We start from the raw sequence: 18,789 nt of genomic DNA, 5'->3' as shown, positions 1-18,789 counted from the left end.
AACTGTAGCACTTCCTGTGGTTTGGGGGGAAAGTTGTCCCATTCTGTCTGTTCAACAGTCCTGGATGGGAGCAGATGTTGTTCTAAAACCTGGACTAATGCACCCCCATACCATCAGAGAGGCAGGCTGACCTCAGAGGAGACACATCTGTTCACATCTGGCTTCTTCTTTGCCTGATAGAGCTTTAAGCAGCACGGTGAACTGTGTTTACAGACAGTGTTCCTGAGCAGAACCAGCCTTGACCTTTGACCTCAGAGGTTTCTACAGATTCTTCAGATCTGTTGATGTTGTTATGATCTGTGTCCAGAAGTTTTTATGTTTGTCTTTAGTTGACCTCAGGCGGTGCAGCTGAAGTTCTGTTCTTCTTCGTGGATTTCAGGTCGGTCACATCGAAGGAGAGCCGTCCAGGAGAGGAGTGTTTCCCGTCACCTTCGTTCACTTCATCACCGAGTGACCAGACGTCACGTCCTCCAGCAGCAACGTTTAAACCTCCAGGACAAATCAAAACTCAAACCAGAGTCCGGACCGGTCCAGACCGGCCCGGAGGCTCAAGTTCCACCTGAGGACTCTTCCTCCCTGATGAAGATGAGCGCTGCAGGACGATTGTTTACATCTCTAAATTATATCTGTGCTTTGATCAAATCCTGAGAACCTGAACACTGGAGATGCTTTTTAATTGTGCAGAAGATTAAAACTAAATGAAACTGAGTGGAAGATCAGCAGAACGAGGACGGAACTGAAAGAAGAACTCAGAAACATTTAACTCCATGTTTTTATTCTCTCTTTATCTTATTTGTCATTGAGGCAAAAAGGACAGATTGGTCATTGAATTATTAACTTTATAAATAATATAAATTGTTCTTCAGGACGTAAAACCCGGCGGTCCAAACCCAGAACTGTTCACGTTCTGATGGAAAAGACTCTTCTTCTCCTGCTGGGATCAAATCTGTTTCATCTTTAAGTTTCAGGTCAAACAGTTAAAATGATTTGAGTTTTTTAATGTTGTCTGCAGGAAACTGTTAAAGTTTAGGATGAAACATGAAAGTCTTGTTGATTTTACTGAAATCTTTCTTTATTAAAAACATCGTTCTCCAGCTGAGAGTTCTGTTTTTATTACATTAATGTCCTTTTTCCTTTTTAGCTGTTTCGGTTGCAAACTTAACAGATGTCAGAAATGTTGTTTAAAAATAAGAAAACTTGATGAGCTGAGAGAAAAAAAAGCTAATTTAACAACTAACAGTTCTTTTTAAATCACCTTGTTGGTGTTAAAATAAGGTTTTATGAAAGTTAAATAAAATTTAACAAATAATCAAACATTTTAGTATCACATTGCCTTTTAAAATACCTCCTAATGATGCTTAATATCTGGACATAAACAGAATCAGATTTATTCAGCGCTTTAACGGAACCACTGAGAGGTCGGGGTTGTCTCTACACGGACAGATTTCACCAGCAGCCCGGAAGTGACGCTTTGAGAGAAGTTGTGGCTGAAGTAACTAAGAAAGTGACTGAGGGATGAAGGTGTTTGTTTGTTAGTTGTTGTTGTTTATCGCGGTAAACATGGCAGCCAAACGGAAGGCGGAGGTGACGGTTCCTGCGGAGGAGAGCGACCAGCTGCTGATCCGCCCGCTGTGAGTCCAAAAGCGGACACTTTTCAGCGGCCGCCCCGCTGAACTCCGCCCGCCGCAAACATGAACAGAGTTAGGATCAATATGAACAGGGTTTGAATCCGGGACCGAAATATTATAAATTAGGTTTACTTGTAATATTTTAAACCGGCTTGTTTTATTTGATTTATAGCAGTTAATGCTTGAATCTTTTATCATTATATTTGAATTCCTGTAGCTGTTTTTTAATCTTCATGGTGCGTTTGTGTGCAGAGGAGCCGGACAGGAAGTGGGTCGGTCCTGCATCATCCTGGAGTTCAAGGGGAGGAAGATCATGGTAACTCTGAGCTGATGTTAGACGAGCAGAAACTGTGGACACGTGTGGACACATGTGGACATCTGTGTGTGTTTCAGCTGGACTGCGGGATCCATCCTGGTCTGGAGGGGATGGACGCTCTGCCCTACATCGACCTGATCGACCCGGCTGAGATCGACCTGCTGCTCATCAGCCAGTGAGTTCAGGCTGCCGTCCACCGAAGACTCGTGTCTCTGTCCACCGAAGACTTATGTCTCTGTCCACCCACTACTCGTCTTTCTGTCCACCAACAACTTGTCTCCCTTTAACCGTCTGCCGAAAGAGACGATTGAAACCTGAAGTTGTCTCTTACTGTCTCCATCGACCCTTCGTCTGTCAGGGGTCAGAGGTCAGAGTTTTGTGGAAGTAATTTCTTTCACAAACAGAAATTCAGCAGCTCTTATTTTTCAAACGAGCAGTTTTTAGGTTCTTCCCTCTTTTATCTCTAAAGGAAACATCCTTTGTGTTTGCTTCATAGATCACCTGTAAGGTTAAAAATCATCCAGATCAGTGAATTTGAATCTCTATAAGCAGCTTTGTGAATGAAGTTACAGTTCAGGATTCCTGACTTCGTCCTCATTGATCCTCCCCTCAGCTTCCACCTGGACCACTGTGGAGCTCTGCCCTGGTTCCTGCAGAAGACCAGCTTCAAAGGCCGGACCTTCATGACGCACGCCTCCAAGGCCATCTACCGCTGGCTGCTGTCAGATTACGTTAAAGTCAGGTACACCTCTCCGTCAGGTAAACCTCTCCTTCAGGTGGACCTGACTGTCTGCAGGGTTGGTTAGTCTGAGGAGCATTAATGTGTCCGAGGAGACGTCTCTGGGTTGGACCTGCAGCTGTTCCTGAGTCTCCTGAAGATCATGGTTCCAGTCCTGGTTCTGGACTGGACCGGTCCTGCCGGAGGTTTTCTGTCGTGTTTGACCTTTGGACATTTCTCGCAGCAACATCTCGGCCGACGACATGCTGTACACGGAGACGGACCTGGAGGACAGCATGGAGAAGATCGAGACCATCAACTTCCACGAGGTGAAGGAGGTGGCAGGCATCAAGTTCTGGTGTTACCACGCCGGTCACGTCCTGGGAGCCGCCATGTTCATGATCGAGATCGCCGGTGTCAAAGTAGGTCGACAAAAACATCCCAAAGTTTTATTGATGTTATTTAATTTAATAAATCTTCAGATTAAAACATGTTTTTGTCTGTTTGGAGCTGCTGTACACAGGAGACTTCTCCCGGCAGGAGGACAGACATCTGATGGCAGCAGAGATCCCGAGTGTCAAACCGGACATCCTCATCACGGTGAGTCTGTCTGCAGGCCGCTAAGCCTCCTTTTACCGGCTGGTTTATTTACCGCCTGCTTCGTTTACGCTGGGAGCTGCTGAGGCTAAAAGCTAAAAGCAGCATAAAGACGAACACATTTAACGTCGGCTCCATGGCGGACAGCTGAGGGGAAGTTTACGGTAACGGCGGTAAAGCGGCTCGTTAACGGAACTTTTTCCGGCAGGAGTCGACCTACGGGACTCACATCCACGAGAAGCGAGAGGAGAGGGAGGCCCGCTTCTGTAACACCGTGCACGACATCGTGAACCGGGAGGGCCGCTGTCTGATCCCGGTCTTCGCTTTGGGTCGGGCTCAGGAGCTGCTGCTCATCCTGGGTGAGTCCGGTTCCAGAACGGAACCATGAAGCGTCGGCAGGTCGGGGGAACTGCTCCTCCATCATGTTTTGTGTGTTTTGGACCCAGACGAGTACTGGCAGAACCACCCGGAGCTCCACGACATTCCCATCTACTACGCCTCGTCTCTGGCCAGGAAGTGCATGGCGGTCTACCAGACCTACATCAACGCCATGAACGACAAGATCCGCAAAGCCATCAACATCAACAACCCGTTCGTCTTCAAACACATCAGTAACCTGAAGGTCAGTGACGCTCGGGCCGCCGTCCCGCCGGGGGCTTCCCTCGCTAACGGCTCCGTGTTTTCAGAGCATGGATCACTTCGACGACATCGGCCCCAGCGTGGTGATGGCGTCTCCCGGGATGATGCAGAGCGGCCTGTCCCGAGAGTTGTTCGAGAGCTGGTGCACCGACCGGAGGAACGGCGTCATCATCGCCGGCTACTGCGTGGAGGGAACACTGGCCAAGGTGAGCTCGGCTCGCCGTCAGGTCTGGCTCCGCCTCCACACAGCTGCTTAAAGGAAACTGTCTGTGGCTTTCAGCACATCATGACAGAACCTGAGGAGATCCTCACCATGTCGGGTCAGAAGCTTCCTCTGAAGATGTCCGTGGACTACATCTCCTTCTCCGCTCACACCGACTACCAGCAGACCAGCGAGTTCATCCGAGCGCTCAAACCCCCCCACGTGGTAATCACACGACCCGCTGCACACACGCTCGCGCACGTCTGTTCCTCCGTCCTCACCGTCCGCTCCTGGCTCCGCAGATTCTGGTCCACGGCGAGCAGAACGAGATGGCCCGGCTGAAGGCGGCTCTGATCCGCGAGTACGAAGACAACGACGAGGTTCACATCGAGGTGCACAACCCGAGGAACACGGAGGCCGTCACGCTCAACTTCAGGGGGGAGAAGCTGGCGAAGGTGCGTACGAGCGAGCCGCGAGCCGCGAGCAGCGTTTCTGACCGAGGCCTAACTCCCAGCATGCTCTGCTGCAGGTGATGGGCTCGCTCACAGACAGGAAGTGCTCTCAGGGTCAGAGGGTGTCCGGGATCCTCCTGAAGAGGAACTTCAACTACCACATCCTGACGCCGTCCGACCTGCCGAGTCAGTGACGACCGTTTGTGTTTCTGAAGGTTTTAGTGATTAAAACAGAAAGAAACAAAGTTTGTCCAACAGGACAGGATGAGTCTGTGAGAATAAAAACATTATTTTAATAATAAGAATTTACTGAGTGTTTGTTCCACACGTTCATCTCTTCAGGGCAGTTTGATGGTTCAGATCCAGTTTCTGGTTCTTTGAGTTTAATCAGATAAAAGCCGTGTTGCGTTCAGGGTCCTCTGTTTTCTCTGTTTCTTCCTGCGTTCAGACTACACAGACCTGTCTGTCGGCACCGTGACTCAGACTCAGGCCATCCCGTTCACCGGACCCATCTCCCTGCTGGTCAGCCAGCTGAAGAACCTGGCAGGTAAAAGAACCTCTGACCCTGATGACCTCTGACCCTGATGACCTCTGACCCCCCACTGACTGCTGACCTCTGACCCCACTAACCTCTGACCTTGTTGTCGTTGTGTGTGTGACCTGTGTGTAGTGTTGTTGTTTGTGTAACCTGTGTTGTGTGACCTGTGTGTTCTTGTGTGACCTGTGTGTTGTTTGTGTAACCTTTGTTGTGTAACCCGTGTGTTGTGGTTGCGTGTGCAGGTGACGTGCAGCAGGTGGAGGGGGCAGAGAAAATCACCGTGCGGATCTTTCAGAGCATCACTCTGGTTCATGAAGCTGGCATGGTGCTGCTGGAGGTCAGACACACAAACAGCAGTTAATATCTTACCTGTTTGTTCATCGGTTTAATCAGCTGAAGAGTCAGTTTGTTTCCTTCGGCTGATTAACAGCCGAATCACAGAATCAAAGTTTCCTTCTGGCTCCCTCAGTGGCTCGCCAACCCGCTGAACGACATGTACGCTGACGCCGTCACCACCGTGGTCCTGGAGGTCCAGTCCAACCCCAATGCTCAGAAGTGTCAGTGAATGCAACACGACAGGCTGCAGCGGTGCGTTCAGGGACTCAGAGGAGAGTCTAACTGTTTGTTTGTTTGTTTCAGTCCTGGATGGGAAGAAGGAGGCCTTCGACATGGAGGTGTTCGTGGAGCGGCTGGAGCTGATGCTGCAGTGAGCGCGCACGCACACGCACACACACATGTACTTACACACACACATAACAAGCACACACTGCTGCTTTCAAAATAAAAGCTCCCTACACAACATGACTGCTGTCTTGTGTTGCAGCGACATGTTCGGGGACGACTGCGTAAATTTCAAAGACAGTACCAACCTGTGTGTGACGGTGGGCGGAGCCACGGCGACGGTCGACCCAGAGACGAGAGTGAGTACGATAAGTGGGCGGAGTCAGGTGGCTCAGCAGCGCCCCCTTCAGGCTGAATGTATGTATGTTAAAAGCTGACCTCAGATCTGTGACCTGCAGGAAGTCACGTGTCCAGAAGACGAGACTTTAAGGGAAATGATCGAAGTCTCCGTCCACCGGCTGTACGACGCCCTCACGCCCGCCTTCTGACCACGCCCACTGTCTGACCACGCCCACTCCACCTGAGAGTTCTGATTTCTTTTCTTTTTTACTGAATTAAAACTAAACGTCTGTGAGAAACATTTTTTTTGTAAAAAAAAATAAACTTTTGATTTCAGAGATTTTTATGAGTTTCTGTTTGAAGACGACGATTCATCCATCTGCAACGAGCAGCCGAACAGCAGCTAAAATCAGAAAACAGCAGCTAAAATCAGCCGAACAGGAGCTAAAATCAGCTGAACAGGAGCTAAAATCAGAAAACAGCAGCTAAAATCAGCCGAACAGCAGCTAAAATCAGAAAACAGCAGCTAAAATCAGCCGAACAGCAGCTAAAATCAGAAAACAGCAGCTAAAATCAGCCGAACAGCAGCTAAAATCAGAAAACAGCAGCTAAAATCAGCCGAACAGGAGCTAAAATCAGCCGAACAGCAGCTAAAATCAGCCGAACAGGAGCTAAAATCAGATGAACAGGAGCTTTACGTTTCTGTCATAATTAAGGCTTTAGCTGCTCGCTGAAGGAGCCACCTCGTTAAGTTTTCCTGTCGTTAAAAACGTCTGAAAAAGTTTAATCTTCAGTGTGAAAATCAAAATGTTCACGATTAAAAACAAATAAAAGCTGCTTATTTTCACACATTTTAAATAAATTCACAGACATGTTTGAAAAATGTTTAACAAAAACTTTATTTCTCATGAAAGCAGCGGTGGGTTTGAAATCCCAATAAAAACACGTTAAATACTGACCGAGGTGCGTTTAAATACCACAGAAGAAGAAAAGTCCCACAGACTGGTGCTTTAACAGCTGCTTAACTCACAGTTAACACAATAAAACAAAAATAAGACAAAACTAATTCTATGAGTTTTTTTCTCCAATTAAAATCTTAAAGAGTAAAAATTTTCCCTGAAGTTTGTTTCAGATCTTTGGTTTTAAAGCTGATTGTTTCAGAAGCAACACGAGTCGTTTTTAAACTTTAAAACTTTGAAGAAATCAGAAATTTGAACTTTTTTTGTCTTTTTTTTTAATTCAATGTTTTGTTTTTTATAAAAAATATTTTGTTATAAAAGGAGGTAAATGACTTGAACTAAAAAATCCTAAAATCTTACATTTCAAAATAAAAGTGGACGAGCTTTGGTAACCATGACAACAGAGAGGGGAGGGGTGAGTTCTGATTGGTCTGATTGGTCCGTCCATCCTACCTCATGTTTTGGGGGACGGGTCCACTCTGCAGAGGAACACCTGAGGTTCTGGATGAGTTTTTCAGGAACCAGGAGCTCAGAAGACAAATGAAGGCTGCTCCAACAGAAGGCTGAACAGATGATGAAGACGAGGACAGATCCAGCCGAATGATGGTGCAGCTTCGGGAGGAGGCGGGAGTAAAGACTCGACAAGAACGCCCTCACAGACGTTCAGAGAAAATCCAGGATCTGGTTGTTCTGCTGCTTAAACCAACTCTGGGAGGGACTTTTTATTCCTGACAACTCAGGGCTCCGAGGCTCCAAGCACCGATCAGAGTCTGAATCCGGCGGCCGAACGTCAGTTTAAAAGTATCGTTATGACTGAAGACCAGAATGTGAAGAAACAACTGAACCATCCATCCCAGATGTTTGATCCGAAGTTTCTACAGGCGACAGCTTTGTTTCAATGTGAGGCGTTCAGGAACCATCCTAAAGGGTGGGACGTCATCCGTCAGCTGCTGAGGAACAAACTCAAGCTTCAGATGAGGACGTCTCCTCCTCAGAGGAGATCCTGGGACAGACCCGGAACTCTGCAGGGATTCTGAATCCTCTCGGGTCTGGGAACACCTTCAGGATCCTCCAGGAGAAGCTGGAGAGGGAGGTCTGGGTTTTATCACCTGAAAGGAGACCAACAGATAAGAACCATCTGCTCTGATGGATCCTCGCTGCTCAGAACAGGAAGTTGTGTTTGAGACGGGATAACGATGAACGGGTCTGAGACTGTGGTGCCCTGATGAGTCTGGCGCCCCCTGCCGGTGTCCCTCAGCACTGCGTCTCCTTGCTGTCGATCTGATGCTGTCTCTGCAGTCGGAACAGCTTCGACTTCTGACTGCGACTCATCGGGCTTTTCTCCGTCAGGTCCTCGAAGGAGCGCCGAGTCGCCCCGGCTCCGGCTGGACGCCCGAACGCCTTCTCCAGCTCCTCTGTTGCCAGGTGGGAGTCCAAGCTGGGGTCCTCGTGGATGGTAGCCATGCGGGGGCTGTCCAGCGCTTGGGGGGTGTGGCCCGGAGCGGCGCCGGAGCTGAAGATCGGCGGGCTGCTGGTCTGCTGGGGGCCGCCGCTCAGCTGGAGGCGAACTGGACCGGCTGGGAAGCTTGGAAGCTTGAAGATCCGGACAGAAGCAGAATCCAGGCTGCTCAGGAGCTCGGCATTCTGGGAAAATAAAAAACTGATGAAATGATACAAACCAGATGTGCTCTTTTATCTGAAGTTTTCTGACACAAAAGTCTGACAGCAGACTGAGGACGTTCTGTAAAAACGAAGATCCTCAGGAGCTCCTCAAGGCTGAGTCCTTGGTCCCCGACTCGTCCGTCCCACCAAACGACCTCAGAACCTCTGACTGCAGCCAGTACATTCATTCATTCATGATCCGTTCATCCACTCATCCAACAGAACATCTACATAAACACCAGGCAGACGGTCCGACCGATTACTAACGGACTCATCTCATCTCTGGACATTTATACTCACACTAGAGAAAAACAGAGACTTGGTGGTCTGTTCGTACTGTCTGTCCATCTTCTTGTCCTGAAGAAACAACAAGTTACAGACCATCATTTAGAGTGTTTTTTAAAAGTGAAAAGACGTATACGATAAAAAGTAAAGAGGTTCTCACCACACAGTGGACCAGGATGCTGAAAGGAACCCAGAAGAGGAGTGAGAACACCACCACGGAGCCCACGATGTTATCTGCCAGGAACTTTCTGAACGTGTTGATGTCAAGCTTGTCGATGAAGTCCCACAGACGCTCCACCACGTCCTGCACCTGCTTCATGCACTTCCCCTGCACAGATTACATGAGTTAAACCATCTCTACTGAGGATTTACATCATCATGGCCCCATGTTTGGATTCTGTTGGGCAGAGATGATGCCCCTCTTCTTCTAGGCTTTAAGTTCTCGTGTCATGGAGGAATCTAAACATCTGTCCTCAAAGGCGAACAGATCTGTGCAAACCTGAACAATAAGGCCAAAGATCTCATTTTTACAGCTCCTTTTCCTCCCCTCTGATCCAGAACACGCTGGTGGAACCCAGAATCTTCTACAGGGAAGACCTAAATCCTTCCTGTGAAAGCGTGAGACTCACGTTTTGACCCTGAACTCAAAGTAAAACCTTAGTTTAGGGTCAGCAGGGATGTTGGGGGTCATAAAGATGGACTCCACAGCGCCTCCAACCAGAAGGCACAACAAACAAGATGAAACCGGGTCTTGATCGGGTCCAAGTGTCCGACTGATGAATCGTCTCACCACTTCGTTGCAGAAGCCCACGGTGCAGGGTTTGCCTTTCCGCAGGAACAGGAAGTTGCCTCCCTTGTCCTGGTAGGGGGCGCAGATCCCGGAGCTGTTCCGACAGCAGACCTTACAGGACGAGTTCGTTTCTGGAAAAAACACAACAAAGATCAAACTAAAAACACATTACAATCCTCACATCTTTAAATGTTTTCAACACAAAGAGCTGCTGGGTTCAAAGGAATAAAAGAATAATAACCAATAAATTAGGATTAACGAAACAACCTGGGCTCATATTGTCTGCAGATAAATAAACATTAAAAGTTTTCTCTTAAACTGTTCCAACCTTTAGGAACTTTCAGGCTTCTTGTGTTTTATTATCTGCAGGTTGTGCAGCACTTTAAAACTTTAAACTTCAACTGGAACAAGAAAAAATCCAACAGAATAAAAGAATCTTTGTTTTCTGTGGCAACAAGGTCAGAAAGAAAACTTTTCCTGCTTCTTTGTCCCTCAGAGACAAAAAGCTTGATAAGAGTGAGTCTCGTCACGTGATGCAGGGTTTACCGTTGCAGGCGCAGGGCTTCAGCTTCAGGACGGCCTGACAGAAAGGAACGCACTCTCCCTGCCGACACTCCCCGTTGTCCAAACACATCGTTTTGTCCCGAGCGTCCTCTGGAGGAGGACACTCGCTGCTGCTTCCTGTCGACACAAAACAACTAGTTTTACTCGATTATCTGTTTGTTCTGATCTGCTGAGGGGAAGCAGAGAAAATGTTTTTATTTTCGTTTTATTTTAGCCTCTGTTCAGCTTCAGCAGCTCAGGTTCAGGTTGTTTCGGTGGTCGTTCAGCAGTCGTTCAGCTGTAATTCAGCTGTAATTCAGCAGTCATTTAGCTGTCATTAAGCAGCCGTTCAGCTATAATTCAGCAGTCATTCAGCTACAATTCAGCAGAAGTTCACCTGTAATTCAGCAGTCGAAACCACAAACTGACCTGAACGGGTCAAATAAAAGCCTCAGAATCCTCATTGGTTGGAAGCGGATGAAGTTCTACTGACCGGGTCAGAACCGTCCGGCAGCGGCTCACCTGTGCAGTAGGAGTGGCCCTTACAGGTGGCGTTGATGGGCTCCTGGCAGACCTCCCCTCGGACCTGGAAGCTGCAGTCTTTGCAGCAGGCGCTGTTCCTGTCACTGAGCACAGAGACGGGGCGATGAGCTCAGAGAACCGCGGCACGGACCAAACCCAAACCCGCCGGACAGAACCGGACCTGCACTGCGCTCCGGGCTTAAGCCTGCAGTCCGCCGTGCAGCATTTATCCGAGTTGATCTGCAGCAGCCCCGGGTCGCACTCCTCGCCCTGCTCCACCCGGGAGTTCCCGCACACGTTGACGTTCCTCTCCTTGAAGCAGGACGCCGCCTTCGAGCGCAGCCGCTCCACGATGGAGCGTTTGCTGCAGTTGGAGAATTGCTGCCGACACAAAAACAGCTGAGAACGTGAGTCAGACTGTTTCCTGTTGGAAGGAACGTTTGTCAAAACGTTCAGCTGCATCGGGGAGAAGATGCTCGGACTCTTTTTGAATTATTTCACTTTATTTACACAATTTTGCCCCATAAACATGAATTCAGCTCCTTTAAAAACCTTCGGCTGGTTTCTGTCTTCTTATGCTGCTGTTTTCTTCCTGTTTTAGCCTTTAGCTAATCTTAGCATTTAGCTACAGATTTGTTATATTTAGCTTCTGTTTAGCTGTACATTTCGACGTGTTTGTAATTCGATCTGGTCCGGTCCAGATCAAAGTTCTGATCAGCACCTTGTTGTTCAGGTGATCTCCGCTCACGGCGATGGGGTACATGACGTATTTCCCCCCCTGGTCCTCCCGGGGGGCGCAGTACGGCAAGTTGTCCGGGTCGTGCTCCGCTCCGAAGTTATGGCCGAGCTCGTGGGTCGTCACCAGGTCCGCTTCCTGCGGAGACGACACGCGATCGGTTCTGAGCAGAACAAGCTACAGCGGATCTAAAAGAGGTTTGGATCAGAACCAGACTGTCGGCCTAAAAGCCCACCTTGGTCAGGATGGTCTTGCCGTAGTTCTTGGTGCTGGTCAGGCCCGTGTTGAGATAAATGGCTCCGTGTTTGTTAGCAGATGAAGGACAAGCTGAAAGCAGAACCGCAGGATTCATGGAGACAAAGACGGCAGGAACCAATCAGGACGGAGCGGCGGCGGGACTCACATTTGGAGCAGAGACCTCCGGGGATGTCTGGTTTGGACGGCGCCACATAGGCCAGACCCAGCGTGCCTTCGTCAAAGTCCTGATAGGTGAAGAGGTGAGCCAGGCAAACCTTGGAGGCTTTCTCTGCGATGTCCACGCTGAACTGCTGCAGGAGGACGGACAAACAGACAAACGGACGTCAGGTCACGAAGCGTCCTCAGAGACACTCATCTGTCTCACGTCTCCGCCCAGAATTCTTCCTCTCAGTGGGTTTTACCTCCAGCAGCTTCTTCACATCCCAAACGTCCTTTTCCTTCACGGGACTCCCCCTCATGTTGAAGTGACTTCCTCCCGGAGGAACCGGCGTGGAACTGTTCTCGATGATGATCTGACAGCAGAGACACGTCAGTCTGATACCTGCGGAGCGTCGGCTCATCCAGGAACCAGCTCCCTCACCTGCTGGATCTGAACCCCGTACCCGCTGAACTCTTCGTCCCATGACGTGTTCCTGTAGATGTCGTCCACGCGATCGATCAGCTCGATCTGGAAACACGGACAGGAGGTGCGTTAGCGGGCCGGCGGGCCGGCGGCTGGCGGTGGAGGCGTTTGTCCTCACCAGGTAGTTGAGGGTGGTGCTCTCCTCGCCTCGGCCCATGTGTTCGAAGAAACGATGGTCGGCCACCAGCAGCAGAGAACACGTGTTCTTCTTGTGGTCGTAAACCTGACGTTTCCTTCTCGACGCCGACTCTGAGCAGAAAAACGACTCATTTCAGGTGTTTTAGTCTCTGTTTCCATCGTTTTCTGTCTGTTTGAACCTTTAAGGTTCTCAGTTTCTGCTGACGTTAGAAAAATGATGTCCCTTTAGAGCCGAAGTCTCACTGAAACTGGACTGAAGACACATATGATCAAGTTGAGCTAAGGTCACACAAATCTCACAAACTCCCGCCGTTATTTGGGTCAAACCCGACAGGAAGTACCGGTTCTGGTGAGTGAATGTCTCGAGCGGCGGTGTGGGTCAGAGACTGAGAACACCTGCAAACCTCAGTTCCTCACAGCACAAAGACATTTGTTATTTCTTTTTTAAACAAAACAAGACAGAACAAGGCGATAACCCGAGACAGAAACCTTCCTCCATCGTTCTTCACGTCCACCAACCTTCGTCCTCGCGCTCCGACTCGGCTGTCCTGGCGCCGGAGGGGAGGAGGTGGGAGGACTCGGGCGCCAAATAGCCGCAGACGGCGGGTCGCTGCAGCCGGCTGATGTTCCTGATGTCCTCTGAGCGGTAGATCAGGAGTCGACCATCAGGGGGCGCCGTGGTGAATCTCCACAGAGGCTGAGGGACATTTAACGACCGCTCAGGAAACTTTACACAAACGTTTACAAGTTGTACTAATATCTATGTTTGTACTACGTGTTGTACTTGTACACACCTCGACGTTGTACTCTGCCTCGTCAGTCAGGATGTGAGCCGAGAACTCGTTGTCGTCTATATGAGCCTGAACTCGAGAGTTTTCCTCCCCTGGAAGAGAGAGAAACACAAACTGAAGGTTTAATTTGCTCAAACCGCAGATAAAACTCAGACGCTGCCTCAGGAGGATAAATTCTTTACATTTCTGTCTCCTTTCTGAAACCTTCCCCCGAAAACAAGACCCGGTTGGTCGGTTCCAGCTGCAGCCCAGAACATTCTGATCCAATAAGGATTTCCGGTCCTGGTTCTGGATGTCAGACCGGCGTCACAAATCAAACAAATCTGAACGCATTTTAATAAATATTACACTACATTTACTTCTAATCTGACTGTTTTTATAAGAGAAAAGTCACAAACTACAATCATCTTCTGAAAAACTACAACAACCAGAACCAGAACCAGAACCGGTCCAGAACCTCAGATCATCTGAACGTCTTCAGGAGGATTTCATTCAAAAGGTGGAACAGAGTCTATTTTTATAAAGGATAATAACTACAAATAAATACTTTACAAAAAAACAAACAGTTTTCAGTTTTTAACTCATTAAATACAAAAAAAAAGTAAATATCTGAACGTGAACAATTTCTGACTGCATTATTTTTATATAACAGCCTAAATCCATACTTTAAACTTTAAAACCTCCCAAACTTCAGTCCCATAAACGTTTAAACCGAACAGAAACCAACGCTGATTTTTAAAAAAACTGCCATCGTCTTTTATTTTGAAAGGACTATAAGTGGAAACTGTGGTTGCGGGTGAGCTCAGATCCGTTACCGATGACGTGTCCGCTGAAGTAGTTGTGTCTGTTGACTGGGACGGTTCGCTCCCGGCCGTCCTCGTCCACGACCACGGCTCGGAAGTCCTCGGCGAAGATCTCGTTGTTGGTTCTCAGGTAGAGCCTGAAGTGTCTGCGCTCGGGGACACACAGCGGGGTGAAGGCGGCGTTCATGTGTTCACGCGTTAAAGAGTGCGAGTCGAGCCTGACCTCTGCAAGGCGCTGAAGGTCACCAGCTTCTCCAGGTGAGTCTGAGTCTGGACATCTCTGCGGCGGACAGAGTGAGTCTGCAGGCTGGACAACGGAAGGACATCGAAGTCGTCCAACATGGAGCTGAGAGCGTCTGCAGAGGAAAGGACACCTGAACCAGGAACCACAGGTGGACCGGACCACAGAAAGAACCTGAACTTTACCTAAATAAAACTTTGTTTTCCTGCAAACAGATGTTTTATAGCTGAACACATCATGGACTCAACTTAAAAATGGTAAAAATTAAAAAAATAAACTCAAACATTAACTTTTACTGAATATTAAAACAGGTTTAATAAACAGCTGAACAGGAAAACTAAATAAAGACAAATAAATACCTCGAAGGACGAATAAATTAAAAAACTGAAACTAAACGATAAGAAACGACAACATTAACTACAAACTGACTTCATTAGGTTTGAAAACCAATTCTTTGATTTATCTTTTTATTCTGTATTTAATCAAACATGTAAATTATTCTTGTTTTAAAAAAGTTAAAAGAATAAAGTGCTTCTAGCTAGTAATTTATTATCTCGTAATAATAACAGTAATAAATTAAAAGCACAACGCCAGTATTTTTAATTTAAATCTAAGTTGTATTTCAAACATAAAAAGTTCATTCTTAGTTTTTATTTCTTATGGCATTAATAGTATTCCATATTTTTAACAATTTTAATAACATTTTACTTTCTGAATAAACTCAGTCATGATTTAAAACTCACCAAACTGGTAACAATTTATCAAATTGTCTCAGATGAATTATTTTAACTTTTAAATTTGATCAGATTTACGTGTTTTCTGGCAGCTGCGGAGCTCCATAACTTCGACCAGAAAATCAACTTTTCTCCTCAATAAACGGAATAAAATCATCAGATTTTCATCCAACTTTATAATAAAACTTGTTTTAATTCTCACCGAGCTGCGGGTCTGCGGCTGCCGCGGTTAAAACCACAAGAACCGAGAAGAGGCTGAGCTGCGGTCCCATGATGGACAGACGGACCGGAGGAACCCGCAGAACCTACAGAACCAACGGGACCAGCGGAACCAACAGAACCAACTCCTCAAACTTCTGACTTCACACGAGTTCTCTGGAAGAAACTCGGTTTTCCCACAGCAGAAGTCATTGTTAGCAAAAAGCGGGCAGAAAGTACGCCTCCAGTCCGCGGAACCAGGAAGACCGAGAGCCGCGGAGGAAAGCTGGCGAGGACCGAGGCTGCGGGCCGGAAGTAGGCCCGGCGGCCTTCACAGTAACAGCACGGCTCAAACCCGCTGTTCGGAAAAAGGAACAGAGAGTAAAAACTGGATCAGAAAAGGGTTCAAATGCATCTGAAAAAGAAATATTATCTGGATGTTTTAACTGTAATAGTCTTTCTTTTTTTAAAAAATGGAGTGGCTGAAGACTTTTACACATTACTGTAAATACAAATAATTGATTTAACTGATGCAGTTTTTATAGAAACAAGCAGATTAAACCGTTATATCTGTATTATTACCATATTTATTAACCAAATAATTTTTTAACAAATACAATAATAATAAATACAATAATGAAACCCAAGTAACTTAAACAATTTATTAATTTGGACTGATTTAGACTTTAGTGTAAAAATTCTTAAAATACAAAAGAAAACATGAAAATCTGAACTTCAAAAAGAGCAAAACAGAGACAGTTAAAAAACTAAACCAAAGTCAGGTGCTTTTTTTAATTGATTATTGCTGTTATTCTTCTTGGAACAAGTGATGTAAAAATACAGTCATGACTTTTAATAATCATAAAAATATGAAAGGATAGCAGAAAATAAATACAGTTGAACATTAGGAATAAAAAAAGTCACAACGCTCAGGTTTTTAAAATGTATCACAGTCTAAAACTCTTGTTTTAGTATAATAATAATAACTTCTTCTAATTTTTGTTTTATTTAATATCATTTCAGTTCAGATTTTCCTCTGAGGCAGATTTATAAGTTTATAAAAGAATCGGATGGAAATAAGTCCCGGAGCCGGGTTTTAATTTGAAAATCCGCCCCGCCTCGCTGCTCGTGTTGTCTCGAACTTGACGCGCTCGTGCGCGCAACGCAGAGCGACTTCTGCCGGAGCTCGTGAGGGAAGAATCAGAGCGGCCCTGATTTTATTTACCAAACCGTAGAAGAAGAAAACATAATATTTCACAAAAAAATCAACAAATAAACAAACAAACAGAGATGAAAGGAAAAGCGACTCGGATCGTGACGTAAGAGAATAACGGAAACATCTGGCGCGTCTATTTTTAATCTCTGACCTCATCCAAATCCTCTTTTAAACCAGAGACCAGATCCTCCGAAACACCGAGGCGGAACAAACCGAACCAAGCACCAAACTGTCAATAAATAAATAAAATCTGTGTTTTCTCAGTCTAAACATCGCGGAATGTCTTTAGGATAAACAACAGGTGTTAACTCTCCAGGTAACCTTCTGTTAGAAGGTCATATTTTGGGTTAATTCAGTAAAAGTACCCGGATGTTTCCTAGTTTAAAAAGTTTAAAGTTAATTTCACTGACTGGGGGGTGTAGTTCCACCCGCGGCCTGTTGGCGGCAGAAGCGGCGCTCTCTGTGCACAGGAAACCAACGAAGAAAAAATCGTCACAACTTTCCGTTTCCTCGTGTCGGTGAAAATAGGACCTGATAAAAATCCAAACCTCATCGCTAAACTCCTGTTTTTAGGTCGCCATGGATGAAGAAGAGACGGTAAATCCCGCTAAAACGTGCAGTTTTTCAATAAATCGGCTGTAAATTTAACCTGAAGAAGAATGTCGGCGTTAGCTGGTCGCTTCGCGCCAAACTCCGTTATTTAAACGTCTTTAATTGTCTTTTTTCATAAACATTGAGGATTCTGACGCTAATTAAATTCATTTTAACAGCTGCCACCGAATGTTCCAGGGTCGAGTTAAAATTCGGCAAAGATGTACTAACGAAGAATCTTAAATTAAAGTTTTTACAAAAAAATTGTTGATGTTTGTTTGCAAAAGTCTAATTTAATGATTGTTTTCTGGTTTGCTTCTATTTTTTTTAGTTTTTGTGTTTGTTTGCTAATTTGTTATTTTTATGTTTATTATTTAGTTTTAAAATCGATTCTAAAACATGTTTTCATAAAAACAGCAATATTCTTTGAGTTTTCTTGCAATTTTATTGTTTTTCTTTCACCCTGATTTGCTAACTTTTTACCAGCTTCAGTTAAAATACTTTAATTAAAAATGATTATTAGTCTAAAACCATCAGATATTAGCTGGTTAAATATTTGGGGGAGCAGTTAAATCTGTACGCCTGTTTAAAATACAAAATATGATAAAATATCTGACTCTCAGTCAACAGCTTCAGGACACAGATATGTGGTTTTTGTATCCAAAGTTAGTTCTTTGAGTTTAATAAAGTCGCGTAAACTGCAGTAAATTGGCTCTAATAAATTATCTGTAGTCTTTCAGACAATCAGGTCATTATTCATCAGGTTTTGATGAATAATTGTCAAAATAAAAGCTAAATCTCGAGTTGCTGCGGCTCAGGTTGCATCAACATGAAAAGAAGTTGGTTTTAGTTTCTGTGTTTCTGTTCAGGCAGGATACGGGCAGCCCTGCGCTCAGTGCGCCGCGGTGGACTGGGGCATCTCAGACGAGGGTCGCTTCTACTGCAGGTCCTGCCACAACGTCATCGAGGTAAACAACAACAAACAAACAAACATCAGCTGGTCTGGGGTCAGTTCTGTTCCAGATGGTCTTAATAAAACTGCGGTCACTGGGTTCTGTTCTGTCCTCAGAGAACCAGAGACGTGGAGGACCCGACTGTGGTTCAGGGCTCCAGCAGAATCAGCACCATCAGCAAGGGTCCAAGAACGAAGAGGGAGGGTCAGTGTTCCCTCCTCTTCCTCACTCAGAACCCCTGCGTCCTGTCGGGGAGGCGGCTCACTCCGATCTCGGTTTTTAGCAGCGTCGTTGTTATTCTTTGATTTTACGAGCCCGGAGCTGAAACGCTTCATGCAGAAGTTTGAACGCCTCAGAGCGGCTGATGGTTGGGTTGATGTAAACAAATCAAACCTCAGTTTGACTGGAAAATGATACTTTAACAGGTTTTAACTTGAACCTTCATGACACACACTCACAGACAGACTCACACACACACAGACAGACTCACACAAACACACTCACAGACAGACTCACACACACACAGACAGACTCACACAAACACACTCACAGACAGACTCACACACACAAACGTTTACAGCGTAACCAGAGTTTTGTGGCGTTCCTCAGGGCACGGCTTCGCCTGGACGGCCTGCGAGGGTTTCCAGTTCATCCTGAAGAACCAGGCCGACGCTCTGCTCCGACTGGGACTCGGTCCTCGCTTTAAGGTGCGGTCTGTTCGGATCTCGCCGATCCTCCGGCGGCGGCCGGGCCCGTC

At 46.4% G+C, this 18,789-nt stretch overlaps 4 protein-coding genes across 5 annotated transcripts in view; 3 read left to right on the top strand and 1 right to left on the bottom strand.

The window, feature by feature from the left end:
• asap2b (ArfGAP with SH3 domain, ankyrin repeat and PH domain 2b) overlaps positions 1-1,094 on the top strand; it is a 30,643-nt gene extending 29,549 nt beyond the window's left edge. For both annotated transcript variants that reach the window (XM_017439233.3, XM_017439232.3), the window contains exon 28: positions 380-1,094. In XM_017439233.3, coding sequence (XP_017294722.1) covers positions 380-454 — 75 coding nt within the window. In that variant the 3' untranslated portion in view covers positions 455-1,094. The remainder of the gene's footprint in view (positions 1-379) is intronic.
• Positions 1,095-1,439: 345 nt separating this feature from the next.
• Positions 1,440-6,331, top strand: cpsf3 (cleavage and polyadenylation specific factor 3). The gene is made up of 18 exons (XM_017439212.3): positions 1,440-1,631; positions 1,881-1,944; positions 2,022-2,119; positions 2,558-2,686; positions 2,907-3,084; positions 3,173-3,262; positions 3,468-3,618; positions 3,706-3,881; positions 3,946-4,104; positions 4,179-4,325; positions 4,403-4,555; positions 4,630-4,738; positions 5,001-5,099; positions 5,333-5,427; positions 5,560-5,647; positions 5,730-5,796; positions 5,914-6,010; positions 6,110-6,331. Exons 1-18 carry the CDS (start codon positions 1,561-1,563, stop codon positions 6,197-6,199), a joined length of 2,061 nt encoding a protein of 686 aa, XP_017294701.1. The 5' UTR covers positions 1,440-1,560; the 3' UTR covers positions 6,200-6,331.
• A 539-nt stretch (positions 6,332-6,870) lies between these two features.
• On the bottom strand, positions 6,871-15,573 carry adam17b (ADAM metallopeptidase domain 17b). The gene is made up of 18 exons (XM_017439234.3): positions 15,277-15,573; positions 14,323-14,455; positions 14,112-14,245; positions 13,300-13,388; positions 13,025-13,202; positions 12,486-12,616; positions 12,326-12,412; positions 12,147-12,257; positions 11,891-12,035; positions 11,723-11,814; positions 11,473-11,625; positions 10,933-11,132; positions 10,752-10,855; positions 10,233-10,367; positions 9,687-9,817; positions 9,057-9,224; positions 8,912-8,968; positions 6,871-8,593 (listed from the first exon to the last, which is right to left on the bottom strand). The coding sequence occupies exons 1-18, from the start codon at positions 15,344-15,346 to the stop codon at positions 8,204-8,206; spliced, it is 2,508 nt and encodes an 835-aa protein (XP_017294723.1). The 5' UTR covers positions 15,347-15,573; the 3' UTR covers positions 6,871-8,203.
• Positions 15,574-16,914: 1,341 nt separating this feature from the next.
• taf1b (TATA box binding protein (Tbp)-associated factor, RNA polymerase I, B) overlaps positions 16,915-18,789 on the top strand; it is a 12,686-nt gene continuing 10,811 nt past the window's right edge. The window contains exons 1-4 of the mRNA XM_037981694.1: positions 16,915-17,085; positions 17,949-18,047; positions 18,149-18,236; positions 18,642-18,782. Of these exons, the coding sequence (XP_037837622.1) occupies positions 17,068-17,085; positions 17,949-18,047; positions 18,149-18,236; positions 18,642-18,782 (346 nt within the window). The 5' untranslated portion in view covers positions 16,915-17,067. The remainder of the gene's footprint in view (positions 17,086-17,948; positions 18,048-18,148; positions 18,237-18,641; positions 18,783-18,789) is intronic.

Source organism: Kryptolebias marmoratus, linkage group LG19, assembly GCF_001649575.2.
Source record: "Kryptolebias marmoratus isolate JLee-2015 linkage group LG19, ASM164957v2, whole genome shotgun sequence".
In the NCBI taxonomy this organism is placed as follows: domain Eukaryota; kingdom Metazoa; phylum Chordata; class Actinopteri; order Cyprinodontiformes; family Rivulidae; genus Kryptolebias; species Kryptolebias marmoratus.
The sequence above is the reverse complement of the archived record's forward strand: the minus strand, read 5'-3'. Positions and strand labels throughout refer to the sequence as shown.

What these genes read in the sequence shown, in the direction of transcription:
- cpsf3 (XM_017439212.3), top strand. Translation starts at nt 1,561, where the DNA reads ATGGCAGCCAAACGGAAGGCGGAGGTGACGGTTCCTGCGGAGGAGAGC. An exon ending in TCAGATTACGTTAAAGTCAG is followed by an intron (nt 2,687 to 2,906) that starts GTACACCTCTCC and finishes CATTTCTCGCAG; the next exon opens with CAACATCTCGGCCGACGACA. An exon ending in CAACCCCAATGCTCAGAAGT is followed by an intron (nt 5,648 to 5,729) that starts GTCAGTGAATGC and finishes TGTTTGTTTCAG; the next exon opens with TCCTGGATGGGAAGAAGGAG.
- adam17b (XM_017439234.3), bottom strand. Translation starts at nt 15,346, where the DNA reads ATGGGACCGCAGCTCAGCCTCTTCTCGGTTCTTGTGGTTTTAACCGCG. An exon ending in TGGGCTTCTGCAACGAAGTG is followed by an intron (nt 9,225 to 9,686) that starts GTGAGACGATTC and finishes TAATCTGTGCAG; the next exon opens with GGGAAGTGCATGAAGCAGGT. An exon ending in AGTCTCTGTTTTTCTCTAGT is followed by an intron (nt 8,594 to 8,911) that starts GTGAGTATAAAT and finishes TTATTTTCCCAG; the next exon opens with AATGCCGAGCTCCTGAGCAG.